The sequence below is a fragment of the Pelophylax lessonae genome, assembly GCF_965119305.1.
Source record: "Pelophylax lessonae genome assembly, chromosome: 2".
Classification (NCBI taxonomy): Eukaryota; Metazoa; Chordata; class Amphibia; order Anura; family Ranidae; genus Pelophylax; species Pelophylax lessonae.
Genome location: NC_138769.1, coordinates 611,627,021 through 611,646,224, shown reverse-complemented (window position 1 = coordinate 611,646,224; position 19,204 = coordinate 611,627,021). Strand labels below are relative to the sequence as shown.

The 19,204-nt window shown below is 45.8% G+C and overlaps 1 protein-coding gene across 1 annotated transcript in view; it reads right to left on the bottom strand.

Moving 5' to 3' along the window:
* Nucleotides 1-19,204, bottom strand: part of ACAT1 (acetyl-CoA acetyltransferase 1) — a 76,873-nt gene that overhangs the window by 50,022 nt on the left and 7,647 nt on the right. The window contains exons 2-5 of the mRNA XM_082247380.1: nucleotides 15,775-15,822; nucleotides 14,962-15,079; nucleotides 14,523-14,618; nucleotides 13,674-13,774 (exon numbers count right to left, since the gene is read on the bottom strand). Of these exons, the coding sequence (XP_082103506.1) occupies nucleotides 13,674-13,774; nucleotides 14,523-14,618; nucleotides 14,962-15,079; nucleotides 15,775-15,822 (363 nt within the window). The remainder of the gene's footprint in view (nucleotides 1-13,673; nucleotides 13,775-14,522; nucleotides 14,619-14,961; nucleotides 15,080-15,774; nucleotides 15,823-19,204) is intronic.

The window sequence follows — 19,204 nt, the reverse complement described above, 5'->3', positions numbered from 1 at the left end:
AAATCACATGCAATGTCTGACATCGCTATAGTGTGGACTGGCACTTTAGTGATAATTTTGCAACAATTCTATACTGGATAGTCTTCCAAAATTCTTTGCTACTAAAAATGTTAGCTGAGCAAAAGATTACACTGTTTACGGAATTTTCTTCCATGCTTTTTAACTTTCTGTATTGCCTATATCTTCATTTTTTTTTGGCTCTGTATGAACTTTGCTGACTTTATCCATCCTTTTTCCAGCTTACTATCTCTTCCTCATTTTTCCTTCGCGAATGTTCTAATTTTATGCTTAATTTCCCCCGTCAAATGAAAGATTTTACGGTAAGTCAAAAATCCCATTTTCTGTCGTTCATTGACGAACACAGCTCTTGATCTTAACCAATGGGACGTTCAAAAGCAGTGTTAAACATAAGGGTGGGAACAGCACAAAAATTCCCAAGGCTAAACAGCCAACCAGGTAACAGGAGCTCAACCAACACAACTGGAGCCCGCCTGAAACAATACACCCTCAAAGAGGATCAGGTCCTCTCAACAGCAGCCTGCAAAACCTTGCAACCAAACGAAGCATCTGCAGATGTCAACACATCCACTTTATAAAACTTTGTGAAAGTGTGCAGACGACCAGGTGGCCGTCTTGCAAACCTTCATCACCGACGCCTGATGGAAGGCCCAGGAGGCACTAAGCGCCCAAATAGAGTGCGCTTTAACAAGGAAAGAAGGATCCTGACTTGATGGAAAAGGCCTGAATCACTATCTGATCTGGAAACTGTCGCAGAGGAAGTGGACAACCCTTTCTAAGGCCCATCCGTGCGCACAAATAGGGAGTACTTCCTGAAAGACTAGCTGCCAGGTACACCCCAAATGCCCAGACCACATCCAAGGCATGAAAGGCAATTCCCTTAGGATTTTTAGGGCTGGGACACAGGGAAGGCAACACAATATCATGCAAATTAAAATCAGGGACAACTTTTGGGAGGGACGACCGGAGCGAAGAACCACCTCATCTCTGAATCACTAGGTAAGGTGGACAACAGGATAACCCCACCAGTTCCCAACACCCTGCCACCAAAAAAGCCACCTGAGTAAGCAAGGGAATCTCCCGAAGATGCTCAAAGGGAGGCTTCTGGAGGACCGAAAGCAACAAATTGAGGTCCCAAGGTGGCAACGGAGACTGCATTGGAGGAACCAAATGTTGACACCCTGAAGAAAGGTACGCACAAGGGAGTGTGTGGCTAAGGGTCGTTGGAAGACGACCGTCAAAGCCGACACCTGGCCCTTCATGGTACTCGAGGCCAATTTCTGTTCAACCCCCCGATAAAGGAAGGTAAGACCTGCGCCACCAAGAAGGAGCAAGGATGAACCTCAAGAGACTCAACTTGCAATGCAAGTCTTCTAGGAAGATCTACCATCATACGTGGAAGTAGATTTCCTACCTTTTAACAGCGTAGGAATCACCGACTCAGATCTAACGCTATCCTTCAGCACCTGGCGTTTAACAGCCAAGCCGTCAAAGCCAATGACTAAAGCAGGATGGAAGAGTGGGACAGCAGATCTTCCGAGAGGAAGTTTCCAAGGAATGTCAGCGACCAGCCGCACCAGATCGGCGTACCAAGCCCGGTGAGGCCAGTCCAGAGCCACCAAGATGACCGGAATCCCTTCTGCCTCAATCTTGCATAGAAGTCTTGCCAGAAGCCTGAGAGGAGGGAAGGCATAATCATATGATACTGACCCTACGGGGCAAGCAGCAAGTCAGTGGGGTCCACCAGAGGATCCCGTGAATGAGCCACAAACCTCTGCACCTGTTGAGCCAAGACACCAACAAATCCACCTCGGGGATGCCCCACCAGAGACAACTAATGAAACCCCTCCAGTTGAAGGAACCACTCCCCTTGGTTCAGCGCCTGCTGACTGAGGCAATTCGCCTGCCAATTTTCCCCCCTGAGAATGTGTACCGCAGAGGAGGGCTGGAACTAACAGTTCTGCCCACCTTAGAATAGTGTCTACCTCCAGAGCCGCCTAGGGCACTTGTTCCCCCCCCCCCCCCCAGTGATTGACATAAGGCACAGCCATGGCATTATCCAATTTAATGTGCAATGGGCATCCCTGAAGACAATCTGTTCAATGGTCCGGAGTTCCAAGACATTGATCAGTAGTCTTGACTCTTCCAGTGTCCAGATCCCCTGAGCAGAAGGTTTGCCCGAGTACGCCTCCTAACTGGACAGGCTGGCATCCATGGTAACAACTGTGCAATACAAGGGGAGGAAGGATTTGTCCAGACGAAGTACCAAAGAACAAAGCCACCATATCAGGACTGCTCGTTCCGACTCAGCCGGATTTGATTGTACAGCAACGGCAAAGTCTTGTCCCATTTGGCCAGAATTTCCCTTTGCAGGGACCTTTTATAGAACTTTGCAAACGGAACCGCCTCGAAGGTAGACACCCCCAGGCCGAGCACCTGCGTGCAAGTCCGGAGGGATGACCATCTGCTGGACAGCAGGAGACAAATTGCAGTCTGCAAATTCTGGCGTTTGTCCAGAGGAAGGAGCACTCTGGCTAAAGCAGAGTCCAGAGTCAGACCCAGATAGTCCAGCTTTGTGGATGAAACCAGAGCAGACATCTGAAAATTCAGAATCCAGCCGAACATATCCAAATGTGAAGGTAAGCATCCTTGATGTCGATGGAGGCAAGAAAATCCCGCTGATGCAGGGATGCCACCACCACGCGAAAGGACTCCCATTCTGAACTTCTGCACCCGCACAAAGTAGTCCAGCGCCTTGAGATCCAGGATTGGACGCATCTTACTTTCCTTCTTTGGAACTAAACAGGTTTGCGTAAAAACCCTTAAAAAACGTTCTGAAGTCGGAACCAGACAATCGCCCCTTGAAGTAACAGGTTTTGTACCACCCCCAAACAGACCCTGTAAGCGTTCCGGGGACAGGCACAAGATGGAAGGAAACTGACTTTGTGGACCCACCCATCTTGTACCAGGGAAATCCACAGGTCCGGAAACAAGCAAAGACACCCCCTACCACCCCCCAATACAGGTGAGGGCGCATCTTCATGCTGAAGGCGCTTTGTCCGCTGGTCTGGAGAAGTTCTCTCGGCTTGCCAGACCAGGTTTGTTTGGATCCTCCAGGAGGCCCTGAAAGGCTTTGAGCCCTTGTCAGTCCACCCTGAGGGACAAAAAAAAAAAAAAAAAAAAAAAAAAAAAAAAAAAACCTATGAGCCAAGAAAGACTGCCCACGTCTATGACAAGGTTCCTTGCTCTTGCCTGTGGAAGAAAGGTACTCTTCCCCCAGCGAGACCATTAATGAGGTCGTTCAGAGTAGCTCCAAAACAAGCCATCTCCTTTAAAGGGTAGATCAGTAAAGGCCTTTTTAGAAGTCTGGTCCAGGGACCAGCATTTGAGGCAAAAGACATGCCGAAGGACCACTGCCCAAACAGAGAGCCGCATCCAAAGAGGCATCACCGACCAAACTGCAGCCCCTGGATCAGCTGGTCCGCCCAGCTCAGCAAAGGCAGGGGGAGCTGTTCTCCCTCCAGGTCACAGCGTAAAAGCTTGGCTCACTCAGTCAGTTTGAGACACCAGGGCAATGGTGAATACTGGCCTCAGTGCCAAATCAGCCAGAGTACATATTGCAGGCCACAGCCTTCCTGTCAGCCAGATCCTTAAAGGCTGGAAACTCTTCAAGCGGAATCATGGTTGTCTTGTTCAATCTGGAAACTGGAGGGTCCACCACCAGTGGAAGAGCCCAATTCTTAAAAGGGACTCCACATAGGGGGGGGGGGGGGGTAACGCCTAGAAAAATTGCTTAGGGCTTCCAAGGGGACGCTTTATCATCCCCTCTTTTGCAAAAAGTTACGTCAAAATAGGCAGGGAAATGAAACGCCTTTGCTGCTCTGGATGATGAGTGCCAAAGGGAACCTGCACCTCTGTCGCAGCTGCAGCCTTCACCTTCAAGGGCTCACGCACAGATACAACCAGTGTATCCACCAACGCCTTTTCGTGCGCTGTTGCAGGTGGAGGAATTATCCTCACTATCAGAGGATTCTGGGTGCGTGGTTGCAGACCCAGCAGGGTGACCCACGTCCGGTGGCCGAATCAGATTCAGGATCTGATCCAGCAGGGGAAGGCAGGGGGCGCTTTTTGTTAGCCCGAAGATGACCACCTACACTCGGAATACAAAGGATTTAAGGACTGCCGTCAGTACGTTTAACTCGCAGGCCAGCCCCCGTCCAATGGGGCTATGTTATGGCCGGCCTAACGCGGATCTGAGGTCTGTGCGTGCTCGCAGGCCAGACTGGGGTGACCACTGGATCTAGATTATCCAGCCCGTCGCCCAGTCCGGCAGTTATTGTAGCCCTCGAAAAAATCCAGGAGAAAAAAATTTCTATAGAAAAAAAAAAAAAAAAAAAAAAAAAAAAAAAAGACCAGGATCAGAGATCCCAGCAAGGCACTAGTTCCTGACAAGGCAGAAAAAAAAAAAATAGATTTTTGTAAGAACTTACTGTAAAATTCTTTGAGTCCATTGACAAATGTAGCTCTTATGCTTCTTATACCATTGGGTTTTGCTTCCCCCTGCAGTATTAGTACTAGGCAGGAAAAAAAAAAAAAAAAAAAAAAAAAAAACACCAAACCCACGGAGGCTGTCCCTATAGGCTAAGGGTCTTCAAACTATGGCCCTCCAGTTGTTCAGGAACTACAATTCCCATCATGCCTAGTCATGTCAAGAGTTTTACAATGCCTCATGGGATGTGTAGTTTCACAAAAGCTGGAGGGCCGTAGTTTGAGGATCCCTGCTATAGGCATAACCCCACACCCTGCTCCAGCAAACCAGTTTCGTTGCAAGTAGTGAAGAAGTCACAAACCATCCACAGAGGGGCGGGTGCTGCATCTCAATGGACAAGAGAAAAGTATTTTTACAAAAATCCAGTTCTCTATTGTCCATTGACAGACGCAGCTCTTATGCTTCTTATACCATTGGGACGTCTCAAAGAAGTGCAGGCATGAGGGGTGAGGAGAACGCAACCAGATAGTAAACGTAAACTCAGCCAACTGGGTAACGAAGCTCAACTAGGAACAGGAGCTCACCCATGAAAGCAAAAAACCCTAAAAAGAGAAAAACTATTCTTTTATGAAACCGCAGCCCGCAAAACCTTTCGGCCAAAGGAAGCATTCGAAGATGCCAACAAATCTACCTTGTAGAATTTTGTAAAAAAGTGTGCACAGACGACCAAGTCGCTGCTTTACAAACTTGCACTACTGAGGCCGGATAGGGAAAAGCCCAAGAGGCACTCAGCGCTCTAGTAGAATGAGCCTTCACAGGGAAAGGAGGAACCTGACCCTTCAGTGAATAAACCTGAACAGTCTGCCTGATCCATCTGGACATGGTCGCAACAGACTCAGCCAAACCTTTGAGGTCCTTCGGCAAGAACAAAAGTCAGATTTCCTAAAAGACTCAGTTACCATCAGATAAACCCTTATAGCCCGAACCACATCCAGAGAGTGCAAGGTAATTTCCTTGGGATGCTTAGGACATAGGGAAGGCAACACAATGTCTTTATTGAGATGAAAATCCTGACACCTTAGGAATAAAAAAGACGGATTAAGTCGGAGTACCATTTTATCTCTGTGGACCACCAAATAAGGCAAACGACAGGACAGTGCCACCAACTCAGACACTCTGCGGGCAGAAGCAATTGCAACCAGAAAAGCAACCTTCTGTGACAAAGCAGAGAAATTTCCCTAATGTTCTCAAAAGGAGGCTTTTGAAGGACTTTGAAGGACAAAACTAGATTGAGATCCCACGGAGGCAATTGGGATATCCTCAGGGGAGCCAGTAGTAAATAGCCAAGGCCAACACTTGGCGCCTGATAGTGCCCAAGGCCAACCACTGCTCAACCCTTTGTAAAAAGGCCAAAACCCTAGCTATAGAAACTAGTGAGGGTGCAGCTTCAGCGATTCACACCATGAAATGTACCATTTCCATGTAGGAAGATAGATCTCCCTGGATGTTGACTTCCTGGCCTTCAATAGTGTAGAAAACACCGAATCAGAAAGATCTCTCAACATCTTGCTTTCAAACACACATGCCGTTAAAGCCAGCGACCATTAAGCAGGATGGAAGATCGGTCCCTGGGACAGCAGATCCTCCCACCAAGGAAGTCTCCACGGAGGATCGACGGCCAATTTTACTAGGTCTGCATACCAAGACTGGCGAGGCCAGTCTGGGGCCACCAGAATGACCAGAATTCCATCCACCGCCACCCTGCGGAGAAACCTCGGCAGGAGTTTGATCCGAGGGAAGGCATAAATCAGCCGATACTGGCTCCAAGGAGCCACCAAAGGCGTCTGTGGCATTAGCCAGAGGGTCCCAAGACCTGGCCACAAACCTCTGGACTTCAGTTGAGGCGAGATGCAAACAGATCTATGTCCGGGGCTCCCCACCAAACACACAGGCGATGAAACCACTCCGGATGAAGGGACTATTCCCCATGATCCAGCACCTGACGACTGCTTGCCAATTATCTACACCCCGAATGTGGGCTGTGGAGACAGCCAGAACATTGTCTTCCTGCCAGGACACTCTTGGTGCCAACTTGATGATTGATGTAAGCCACAGCTGTGGCATTGTCCGATTGGATCCAAACCGGAGAACCGCATAGCCTATTCGTCCAGTGGAACAGGCAACACTTGATCGCTCTGAGCTCCTGAATATTGATAGGCAAGGAAGACTCCTCTGTCGACCAAGTCCCCTGGGCACATAGCTTCCCCAGCACTCCACCCAAGCCCGACAGGCTAGCGTCCGTGGTGACCACCGTCCAAAAGGATGGCAGGAAGGACTTGCCCTGACAAAGCTGGCAACTGGATCCACCAGGATAGAGCAGACCTCGTGAGATGGCTCAAATGTATCATCTTGTCTAAAGACCGTGGATCCCTGTTCCATTTCGCAATAATCTTTTTGCAGAGGCCTCGAGTGAGAGTGAGCAAAGGGGACCGCCTCGAAGGTTTGATACCTGTGGCATAATGGTTTGGATTGCATCAAGTGGGACAGTGATATATCCATTAACCATATCTCAAGAAAACTGAAGATTTTCCCACTTTACACTGAGACCTATAGCCTGTTGCCATGAAGTCTGACTACTAAATATTAAAAGAAATGCTTAGATACAGCTGCAAGAAAAAGTATGTGAACCCTTTGGAATGAAATGAATTTCTGCACAAATTGGTCATAAAAATGTGATTCCGATCATCCAAGTCACAATAGACAATCACAGTCTGCTTAACCACTTACTACCCGCCCGCTGTCAAATGACGGCGGAGCGGTGTAGCTATTATCCTGGGACGCCGTCATATAACAGCGCACCAGAACAGCCTCTCTTGCACGCCCCCGGGGGCGAGCGGAGCGGCGATCGTGACCGCGCCGTGTTGCTAGGACACGGCGCGATCCCGATCTCGGTAAAGAGTCATTGACATGACTCTTTACCCATGTGATCGGCTGTGTCCAATCACATCCGGTCACATGTAAATGAGGAAGTGCCGTTATTCGGCTCTCCTCGTCTCACACTCAGTGTGTTCCTCCTCATAGGGGACACAGGGAAATGTAATCAGGGCACTGATCACCAGTGCCCTGATTACACAAGAGTGAAATAAAATGCTATAACTGCCCACAATCAGTGTCTGCTAATCTAGACACTGACTGGCAGAACTATGGGCACTGATGGTGCTGTCCATCAGTGCCAGCTGTCAGTGTCCCATCAGTGCGGCATATTAGTACCTGCTCATCAGTGCCGCCCCATCAGTGAAGGAGAAAAACCATTTTCAAAATGTACTCACAGAAAAGAAAAAAAAAAAAAAAAAACCTCAAAATTTCCTGTCTTTTTTGTAAGAAATAAAAAACCCAGAGGTGATTAAATACCACCAAAATATAAAATAAAAAAATTTCATTTGGGTACAGTGTAGCATGACCGCGCTATGGTCATTCAAAGTGAGCGCTGAAAGCTGAAAATTGGCCTGGGCAGGAAGGGGATGAAAGTACACTGTAGGCAAGTGGTTAAACACAAAGAATGAAATGTTTACATGGTGTGCAATAAAAACATGGCAACATTCACAGTGCAGGTGGAAAAAGTATGTGAACCCCTAGACTAATGACATCTCCAAGAGCTAATTGGAGTAAGATGTCAGCCAACTGGAGTCCAATCAATGAGATGAGATTGGAGGTGTTGGTTACAGCTGCCCTGCCCTATAAAAAAACACATCAGTACTGGGATTGCTTTTCACAAGCATTGCCTGATGTGAATGTCTCGCACAAAAAGAGCTCTCAGAAGACCTACGATTAAGAATTGTTGACTTGCATAAAGCTGGAAAGGGTTATAAAAAGTATCTCCAAAAGCCTTTCTGTTCACCAGTCCACGGTAAGACAAATTGTCTATGAATGGAGAAAGTTCAGCACCGCTGCTACTCTCCCTAGGAGTGGCCATCCTGTAAAGATGACTGCAAGAGCACAGCTCAGACTGCTCAACGAGGTGAAGAATCCTAGAGTGCAAGCTAAAGACTTACAAAAGTCACTGGCAAATGCCAACATCCTTTTTAGCGAATCTACAATATGTAAAACACTAAACAAGAATGGATTTCATGGGAGGATACCAGAAGGATACCAGAGGAAGCCACTGCTGTCCAAACAAAACATTGCTGCACGTTAACAGTTTGCACAAGAGCACCTGGATGTTCCACAGCAGTACTGTGGACAAATGACACTGAAGTGGAGTTGTTTGGAAGAAACACAACTGGTGAAAAAGAGGCACAGCACACCAACATCAAAACCTCATCCCAACTGTGAAGTATGGTGGTGGGGGCATCATGATTTGGGGCTGCTTTGCTGCGTCAGGGCCTGAAAAGAGTGCGATCATCGAAGGAAAAATGAATTCCCAAGTTTATCAAGACATTTTGCAGGAGAACTTAAGGCCGTCTACCAGCTGAAGCTCAACAGAAGATGGGTGTTACAACAGGACAATGACCCAAAGCAAGGAAGTAAAACAGAATGGCTTAAACAGAAGAAAATATGCCTTCCTGAAGTGGCCCAGTCCTGACCTTAACCCGATTGAGATGCTGTGGCATGACCTCAAGAAAGCGATTCACACCAGACACCCCAAAAATATTGCTGAACTGAAACAGTTCTGTAAAGGAGGAATGGTCAAGAATTACTCCCGACAGTTGTGCACCTCTGATCTGCAACTACAGGAAACGTTTGGTTGAAGTTATTGCTGCCAAAGAGGTTCAACCAGTTATTAAATACAAGGGTTCACATACTTTTTCCACCTGCACTGTGAATGTTTACATGGTGTGTTTAATAAAAACATGGCAACATTTCATTCTTTGTGTGTTATTAGTTTAAGCAGACTGCGATTGTCTATTGTGACTTAGATGATGATCAGATCACATTTTATGAGCAATTTGTGCAGAAATCCATATCATTCCAACGGGTTCACATACTTTTTCTTGCAGCTGTTATGTATTGATAATGTGTATTGTATTCCAGGAGCTTGAGGACAGCTGTTTGCTACCCAATTGGCTCAGGTTGATTGAATAATTGTCATCTGTTAGTTGGAGTGGAAATAGTACACTGTTTGGGTTGGTTGTTCTTTAGATATGTTAATTATATTTCTCTATACAAACCCATCTGCATAGGAATGTACTCAGGCAACCCCTGACATGATGGGGCAATCTGACTGAGGGGGGATGCTTCCCCTGTGCTGTATATATTGTGAGAGTGTTCCAATAAACCAGTTGACTCCCAGAACTGTGTCGTCCAGTTACGGGGGGGGGGGGGGGGGTGAGTTTGCATTTGATATTTTATTTCGTCCAGTTATGGGGGGGGGGAGTTTGCATTTGATATTTTACAATTTCCTCAGCTTCAAGGATTATACAGCAGAGATACCTAGGCTGGGTATTGGAGCTCCGTTACAATACCATCAGACCCAGGGTCTCATGCAAGTCAGTAGGGAGAATAAAACAGTAATAATCAGTGCAAACCATAAAATTCAAATAATTCAAAAACCATACAAAATAGTGCACACAAGGCTGCAAACAATCAGTGCTAAACACAAAACACCAGTGACTATAATCAACAAACAATATTGCTGCGCCAAGTGAAAAGATATCAATAAATGTGTCTAAATAACATAAATAAGATAACTCAATGTTAATGTTAATTAAAAAAAAAAAAAAAAAAAATTGAGTTGTTATCTTATTTATACACATTTGATATCTTTTCACGCAAGTCAGTAGGGAGGACCGATCAGTTTCCAACAGCAACCTGATTGCCCCAGCAACTTCTGAAACCCTTGCCAAGGCAGAATCTAGAGTCAGCCCCACATAAGGCAACTGTACTGAGGGCGTCAGAGCAGATTTTTTAAAATTGATCGTCCACCCGAATTCCTCAAGGGTCTAAACTGTAATTGACAGGTCGCCCAACAGAGCCGAGTGAGCCTTCTCTTAATAGGAGATCGTCAAGATTACCCATGATCTGTTGAGACAGGAAGCCAGCAGGACCACATCGGGGGTACCCCACCAAAGACATTTTATGGAAAACCTCCGGGTGAAGAGACCATTCTCTCGGATCCAACGTCTGCCGACAGATAGTCAGCTTGCCAATTCTCCACCCACGGAATGTGCACAGCAGAGGGCTGGAAAATATTGCTCTGCCCACCTCAAGATGCCAGCCACTTCCCGGGCCGCCAGGGCAATTTGCCCCCTTGATTGACATATGCCACAGCCATAGCATTTTCCAATTGTATCCGCACAGGGCGCCCCTGCAGACGATCCGTCCACTGAGACAGAGTCCGATTGCCCGAATTTCCAGGATGTTGATCAGCAGCCTGGACTCCTCAAGTCCAGACATCTTGGGCCCAACACTCTCCCAAGACACCGCCCCGTCCAGACAGACTGGCATCGGTGGTGATTACAGTCCAATACAGGAGAAGAAAAGATTTTCCCAGACGAAGGGCCAGGGAGCAAAGCCACCATGGGAGAGACTACCTCGAAACCCCGACTCAACAGAATCAGATTGTCCAATTTGATCAGAATCTACCTTTGCTAAAGGTCTGGTGTGGAACTGCGCAAACGGTACCGCCTCGAAAGTGGAGACCATCAAACCAAGCACTTGCATGCAAGCCCTGAGTGATGATCAATGGTTGGACAACAGGAGCCGAACAGCCTCCTGTAGTTTCAGCAGTTTTGTTTGAGGAAGAAACAGGCTGGAGATGAGTCCAGCATCAGACCAAAGTAGTCCAGCTTTGTGGATGAAGAGTGCTGATTTCTAAAAATTCAGTGTCCATTCAAACTGCAGAGTTTACACCGTAACCTCCAAGTTGACTTTTAGAGCTGAGGAAGACCCTGCACGCAGAAGCAGATCATCCAGGTAACCCAGTACCACGATCCCTTCTGGCGTAACAAGGCCAAAAATCTTTGTGAACACTCGAGGAGCTGAAGGGAGACCAAAGGGCAACGCCACGAATTGAAAGTGCTCCTCGCCTAGAGCAAAACGAAGAAAATGCTGATGCCTGACATATTGGAATATGAGGTAGGCGTCCTTCAATGATAGCCATCAGGCCTCCTTTATGGAAGAAAAAAAAAAAAAAACTACTGTGCGGATGGGCTCCATCCAAAATTTCTGAACCCGCACAAAGTGGTTCAGAGCCTTGAGATCCAAGATCGCACAAACCTTGCCTTCCTGGGAACTGAACAGATTTGAATAAACCCTGGAAACGTTCCGACTCTGGATCTGGCACAATAACTCCTTGTGCTAACAGGTCCTGCACTGCTCCATAGAGGCTCTGTAGCCACTATGAAGACAGGCATTGTTGCCTCCGGCAAGTAAAGTACCTTGCCGGAGGCAAGGTCTGAAACTTGATTTTGTAACCGAACCGGTTTGTGGACCAATTTGTCCTGAATGAGCAAGGTCCATGGATCCGGAAAGATCCCCAGACACGGGGAGGGTGCTTCAGGCTGGGGAAGGCTTGTCAGCAGAACCAGACACGCCGGCTTTGTACTTACCATTTCAGGGTCTCAGAGCCTCCTGCAAATTTACGGGTGGATCTCGAGCCCTTTACTTAGCAATCCAGATGGACAAAAGGGCCGCTTGTGAGCCGAAAGAAGGGACCCAGCTTACGGTGAGGTTCCTTGCCCTTAGCTGCCTGTGGAAGCAAAGTACTCTTGCCTCCCATAATGCCCCTAATGATCTCTTCCATAGAGGCACCAAAGGGTCACCTACAAAAGGGAAGATCAGTCAGTACCTTTTTTTTAAGCCGGGTCAGCTAACCAGTAGTTCAACCAGATCATGTGGCAAAGGCTCACCGCCATCACCGAAACCCTGCTGGCCAGGGGGGCCGCATCCAAGGATGCATTACAAATATACTGTAACCCTTGGATCAACTAAATTGCCAGCTCTGAAGGATGTTGACTCCCCTCCAGATCCTGGTGAAAAACCTTTGTCCATTCCGTTAAGGTCTGGATACCAAGGTAATAGAAAACACCGGCCACAGTGAAGAGGTACCTGACCGGAGCCTCAGCTCTTTTGTCCACAGGGTCCTTAAAATTAAAAGACAGGGAATCTTCCACCGGCAAAAGTGTGGTCTTATTCAGCCTGGAAACCTGAGCGCATTGATGGAACCGTCCGTTTCTTCACAAGAGACTCCTCAAAGGGATATCTTCTAGCAAAACGCTTAGGTATTCCAACCCTGCGTTTCGGGGAACCCCACTGACTAGTGACAATCTCGTCAAAATAGGCAGGAGAGATTTGCGGGTGCCAAATTGCACTGGTGTCGCCGACTCAGCAGCAACTGAGTCCTCCAACTTTAAAGTTTGCCGCTCGGATACAATCAGGGCCTTCACCGATGCTTTTTAATGCACCGCTGCAGAGGAGTCATCCTCACTCTTAAAAGCACTCAGCGTGTGTGGACGCAGACCAAGTGGGCTGACTCTTGTCCGCGGTGGCCAAAATCAACTTCAAAATCTGAGGAGACAGGATACAGGTGATGGCGGGGGCGCTTCTTGCTAGGTCTCCTTTGCAGGGCCATATCTACTTTGGCTACTAGCGACTATAGTTTCTGCCTAGCCATGAAGAGTGACAGTATAATACCAAACGGTCAGTGAAGAAAAAAAAAAAAAAGTTACTACATTTTGTTTTTGGATTAATACCGCTTTAAATAGTACTTTCTACAAAAACCACAAGAAATGTTAAAAAAGCCAGGACACTCAGCCAGTCTGCATTTACCCATAATATGGTCAGAGGATTTAACTTCTCAAAGGGGAAACTGTAAAACTTGTTTCCACCTTCGTGCCCTAGAATCAGCAGCAGCATGTATACAACGTGCAAGATGCCTCTGGATTGGATGGCAGCCTTGTACACATTTTAGCAAGGAGTAAGCACAGGAGTGTAAAACATGTTTGCTGACCCTCTGTGGGTTGAGTGTATGGCAATGTTTAACAATTTTCCAATAAAGGAGCAGTTTATTCCCTGGAAGTGCCGCTACCTTTCTTCCCTTCCTTGCCAGGAGTGTATGGCAGCATAGGATCTTACAGGTCAGCCTTTGGAGCGGTGTGTACCTCAGCTTATCTTCCTACACATTTTATCAGTTTTCAGAACTGTCTAATCACATGGACATATCCCTCACCTGGTGTCCACACATCAGAGATTGTGCTGCAAGCATAATGGACTTCATTCCAGAGGCACAGACTTTGTTTATGGTAGTGGTGGGAGTAGAGATTGGTAAGCCTAAGAAAGAAAAAATAAAAAAGCGGAATAAAACACGGACATGGCAAAGAATTTAAATGTTATGGCTTTGTTTACCCACACTACTTCCTTGCTAAACACATTACCATTACAGAAATTACATCAACTTCAGAGCCAGATCATCCATAGGGCTGGAGCTTTGGGCTGGGTGGATTGTCTTTGACAAGATGGGTTATGTGCAGTCATTATAATTAATGTTACATCAAAAGTGTGTTACAGACAAAGAACCGATCGGTTTAGCTATACAGTGTTTTATAAAAAAGTCTAAATGTAAAGTAGTTCCAAAGTCTATAGGGTTTTTTTTTTTTGTAACTTTTTTTTTTTTACAGATTCAATGCATAGAGGTAAAAAAAAAAAAAAAAAAAAAAAAAACACCTTCCAAGCCTGCATGTCTGCTCCCATAGAGAGCGCTGGCTATGGAGGCAGACACAGAAGAGGGGCCAAGAGCGCTGAGGGGGGGGGGGGGGGGGGGGGACAGCTCTGTGCACAAATTACACAGAGCATGATTATTTTAATAAAAAAAATGTAAGCTTTACAATTACTTGAATGCCGACTGAACAGTTGGCATGAAGCAATTTTGTAAAGAGCGAACCTGCAAATTCATCTATTAGATACAATACGACAAGCATGTAAAACCACTTTAAATGAGTTTCTGGCAGGCTTATAAAAATTTGGAGTCCCGATTAGAATTGGTTACTCTTTATGCATAAAGTTGTATAAAAAAAAATACCTGCACCAAGAGTGGCCTGTCTGCTGGGTGCTTGTCCCTGCCCAGCCTGTAGGACATTGCCCATGTAGACCTCATTCACCTCCTCTTCAGAAATACCTGTAAGAGGACATTGTTAGTGCGTCAGTTGTAGTTGCGTTAGTAGAACCTTAAACGTACGTTAGGGCAAACCCCATCCTCCCCCCCCCCCAAAAAAAAAAAAAACACACAATGTAGTAAATACCAGCAATAGGTGCCATTTCCCAATTTTTATCTTTGTAAAGATCCAGCAAGTATGAAAAATATCTGCTAGAAATGGACTCCACTCCTAATCATGTATTCACTGCAAGGCTCTTTTAAGCAATGGTCACACATGGCTCACAAGTCTCAAGTCAGGGAGGAGGCCATAGATTATCCATATGGTGCGATTCCACATTCTGTTGTATACCGGGATTATACTAACCTGCCTTCTCGACAGCAGCCTTAATAGCTGTGGAACCAAGCTTGGTAGCAGGAAGAGATGCCAGGGAGCCCTGGAATGACCCAATTGGGGTCCTCACCGCACTGGCAATCACCACTTCCTAAAATAAAAATCATACATTCAAAAACAACTATGACAAAAATCGTTCCAAGGTGGTTAAATGAAGCCTGTGTGAATGTGTGCATGTTTAGAAAAAAAAAAAAAAAAGTGCATATGGCCACCTTTGAGGGCAGTGTAGTATATGGTGAACAAATCTATGAGCTGACGGTAGAGAGGCAAGAATAGTGTGGTAGGATGTGTGATGGCGAAGGGGGTTTTGAGAACTCTATATGTGGTTGCCGTAAGGAAACGGTTATATATTAGATTAAGGGTTGTTCTGAGCACCTAGATTTTCAATGCTGGCCATACACTACACGAAAAAGAAGCCGAAATTCAGTCATTTGAACAGTTAGTTTGTTTTTTGACCAGTTGGACGCAAATCTGTAGTAGTCAGTTGTGATGTTTTTTAGCCAAAAAACCAAGACAAGTTTGGAAATTTTCTGCCGAACGAACGATAAACTGAAAGGTTAATGTGCTTCTCGCCCAAACTGTTTGCACTTGGTATGTGAAAAACAGATTTATTTACATCCATTGAATGATTTATTGATCATTACATGATGGCACCATCATTATCTCCCATGGCCGAGTGTTCGTTTATCGAAAAAGGAGGAGTTTAAATTATTTTTTGTATAGTGTATGGCCAGCATAAGTGCATTGTCTCTAATAACTCCATTGTCCACTGAGCACAATACTTACATTTAGGGAGCGCTGTGATGAATAAGCTCTGTGTGCATATTTTAGTGCCTAAAAAAAAAAAAAAAAAAAATTTAACACTTCAATACCAACAAATTCAATTTTAAAAACCTGTCTTGCAAAATGAAAGGTTACTATGAATAGCAAGTTTGGCACATCCTCATCCTTATACTGGCTACACATACAGGTTTTTCACCACATTGACCATTCAGTCAACTCAAAATCAATGAATCTCTCCATGGCACCCAGGTCACACCACTCACGACATTGAAAGCATGCTATGTCACTTAAAGTAGCATTTCAGTGCTACTTCAGGTGCGACTTGGAAGACATCTGTGCAAGTCGCACCTGAGCTTGCAAAAAGTAGTGCAGGAACTTTTCAAAATCCAAAGCTTCCAATGCAGATGAACTGTCCAATTGTTTAACAAGTCACACCAGTGTGACCGGGGGCTTAGTCCCACTGCTGAACTGATCAACATTTATTCCTAATGCGATCATTTTTTTAAAGAATAAGGTTAATAGTTACAATAAAAAGACATTGGAGTTGATTTACTAAAACTAGAACGTGTAAGGCCCCTTTCACACGGGCTTTCCCATCTAATCCGCCTGTCAGTTTTTCAGGCGGATCGGAGGCTCCATGCAGCGGCGGATGTCAGCGGAGTCATTTCCACTGACACCCGCTGCTATCCGTGAAATCCAGACGGATGGAAACCCTATTTTCCACCCGTTTGGGGGATCAGATGAGAACGGACAGGCGGTCCATTCTCATCCGATCTCCCCATAGAGGATAGCGGGGATCTGACAGCTCTGCACACAGAGTGGAGATGGAGCTGTCATCTGCCTGCTCAGTGAGGATCGGCGGATCGTTCCCCCGCTGAGCAGAACGGACTGTCGGGTGCACTGCCCGTGTGAAAGAAGCCTAAGGCCTCTGACACGGGCGGTCCGTATATAACCCCATCCGTTTGCGGGTGATATATGGACATAATGCATGTCAATGGGATTGCGGCTGTCAGCCGATGACCATTCGATTTGCGTCCTTTCAGTTCTGTTCCGTTTTTTGGAACGGAACAGAACCCCATTTTTCTTCCGTTTAAAAAAACGGAAAGGACGCAAAATCGGATGTCAGCGGTGTCATCCGCAATCCCATAGACATACATTATGTCCGTATATCATCCGCAAACGGATGGGATGATATGCGGACATACGGACCGGATGACACAAATGTCACCCCGTGTCCGTAAAAAAAAAATAAAAAGTGAGTGACTGAACGGACGACAAAAACGGAGCGCTTTTGTGAAAGAGGCCTAAATGTTTATTTAAAAATACACATATACACACAAACAAAAATGGCTTATATCAGCATAGAAACTGAAAATTGCTTTTTTGTCAGAAAAAAAAAAAAAAAATATACCAAGACATTTTCATATTCTGATTAAACTCAAAGCCCTAACCTCCACCTAAACACACCCTCAGGCTAGGAAACGATTACATATTTAACCGATGCATCCAGCCTTTTTTTTTTTAAAAGCTAGGGGGTGTGAAAGGACAGAAAGCAAAAGCCGCACACCCAGAGACAGACAGCAGCTACGAGTATCTGACATTCCTTAATGTCTTTGTCCAGGCTCCCGGCCACCACCTATGTCTTTAAGACCCCAAATTTTCCCAACCTCGCCGAGAATGTTGTGCACCACCACCTCAACAGGAAGGACTTCTTTCTGAGTGGAAACCTGACACGGCATTCCACGCGAAGTAACAGACTATTATGCCAACTTGAAAAAGTGTCTCAAAATCCTGATGAGTCTCAAACGACCCGTACGACCAGTTCGCATAACTCAAGCGGAAAAAGGAAAAGGGAAAACTAGAATGTGTAAAATCCAGTGCAGCTCTGCATAGAAACCAGCTTCCATATTTATTTGCCAAAGCTAAATTGAACAAGCTGAGGTTAGGAGCCAGTTTTAGTAAAGTGTATTTGTGTCCAAAACTGTTGTAGTTGTTGAAATCACTAGGAGATAAAAATATCACTGCATTGGTTTGTTTTAAAGTGAACTCCAGCCTTACTTGTCAGTTGTACAGGCCCCCCTCCTGTACTGACATTACTTGCTCCGATTTCACCGCTCTGCCCACAGTACTTCTGACAAAACCCAACCATACAGCCATAGAAAGACAACCAAATGCCATTGGATGTAGCAGAAGATGAACATCCTGGTCCCCATGGATGAAATTGTGTGGAACAATCTTGAGTTGCCTCCACAGCAAACCAATCATCTTCTCCAGAATGCTTCTAGGGAAGGTAGTTCTTGCCTTGAAACCACTCAAGGCCTTGTGCCCCACCTCCAGCCAGGAGTGCCGGCACCCCTTGAGTTCTGGCAGTTCTCCACACCGTCTGCGTACCAAAATAGCGACAAAAACTCCCACATCCATCCGACTGGTTGTGACCACTATTTGGGATCTGTCACCACTGACAGAATAGAGTTTGTTTGCAAGGGATTACTACAGTCTATCGCCATGAGTACTGTTCAGCTAGTCTTGTAATCCAGGCACCACACAGATTGGTCAGATCCTGCTCTGGTTTACCCCTGGAGACTACACAGCAAATGAGTAATGTGGTCTGATCTAGAACTACCTTACTCCGATTGGACAAAGCACACTGCTTTATTAGATTTTCAGGTCTACTTATCTGTCCTTCGTTTACATAAAGGTCATACTATATACTGTAGATTACGAATATCAACAAATCAAATGCTAAATCAGGGCTTGCTTCCAAAGAGCTTTCACACTACAAATACATTTGCCATCGTCCCGTTCCGTTCAGCGTCAACATATGACGACAATGATTAAACATTTAACAACCCTGCATTAAACTCAAAAGTGGTTTCCAATGTGTACACGGGGCTCCATGTTTATCCAGACTAGTGTGTTTATTTTACTGCCAATAACTGCAATGGATCGTGCACGCCTGGAAGCATCCACAAGCCAAGCCTGAGCAATATTAAAGTCATATAAAATAGCTGGGTGCATGAACCGATAGTGGAAAGAGTACAAAGAGCAGATGACTTGGCAGTCACCTCCGTGGCTTCATTTGGTTTATATATTCAGAGCTCTGGAAGCTATACTCACATTCCCAAACTATCAAAGGCTCAAACAAATACTCCAGATTATTAGGGGGGAGATCTCAGTTATACGATTTCATTTTCAAATCCATAGCTTTCTCTGCTCTGAAGAAACAGTGGCTTGTTTTACCTAGTCCTACATTTGTCTAAAAACGGGAAAGTCTGCCTTTAACCACTTAAGCCCCGGAAGATTTTACCCCCTTCCTGACCAGGGCCTATTTTTCAATTCGGAACTGCGTGACTTTAACGGACAATTGTGCGGTCGTGCGACGCTGTACCTAAACAAATTTGACGTCCTTTTTTCCTACAAACAGCTTTCTTTT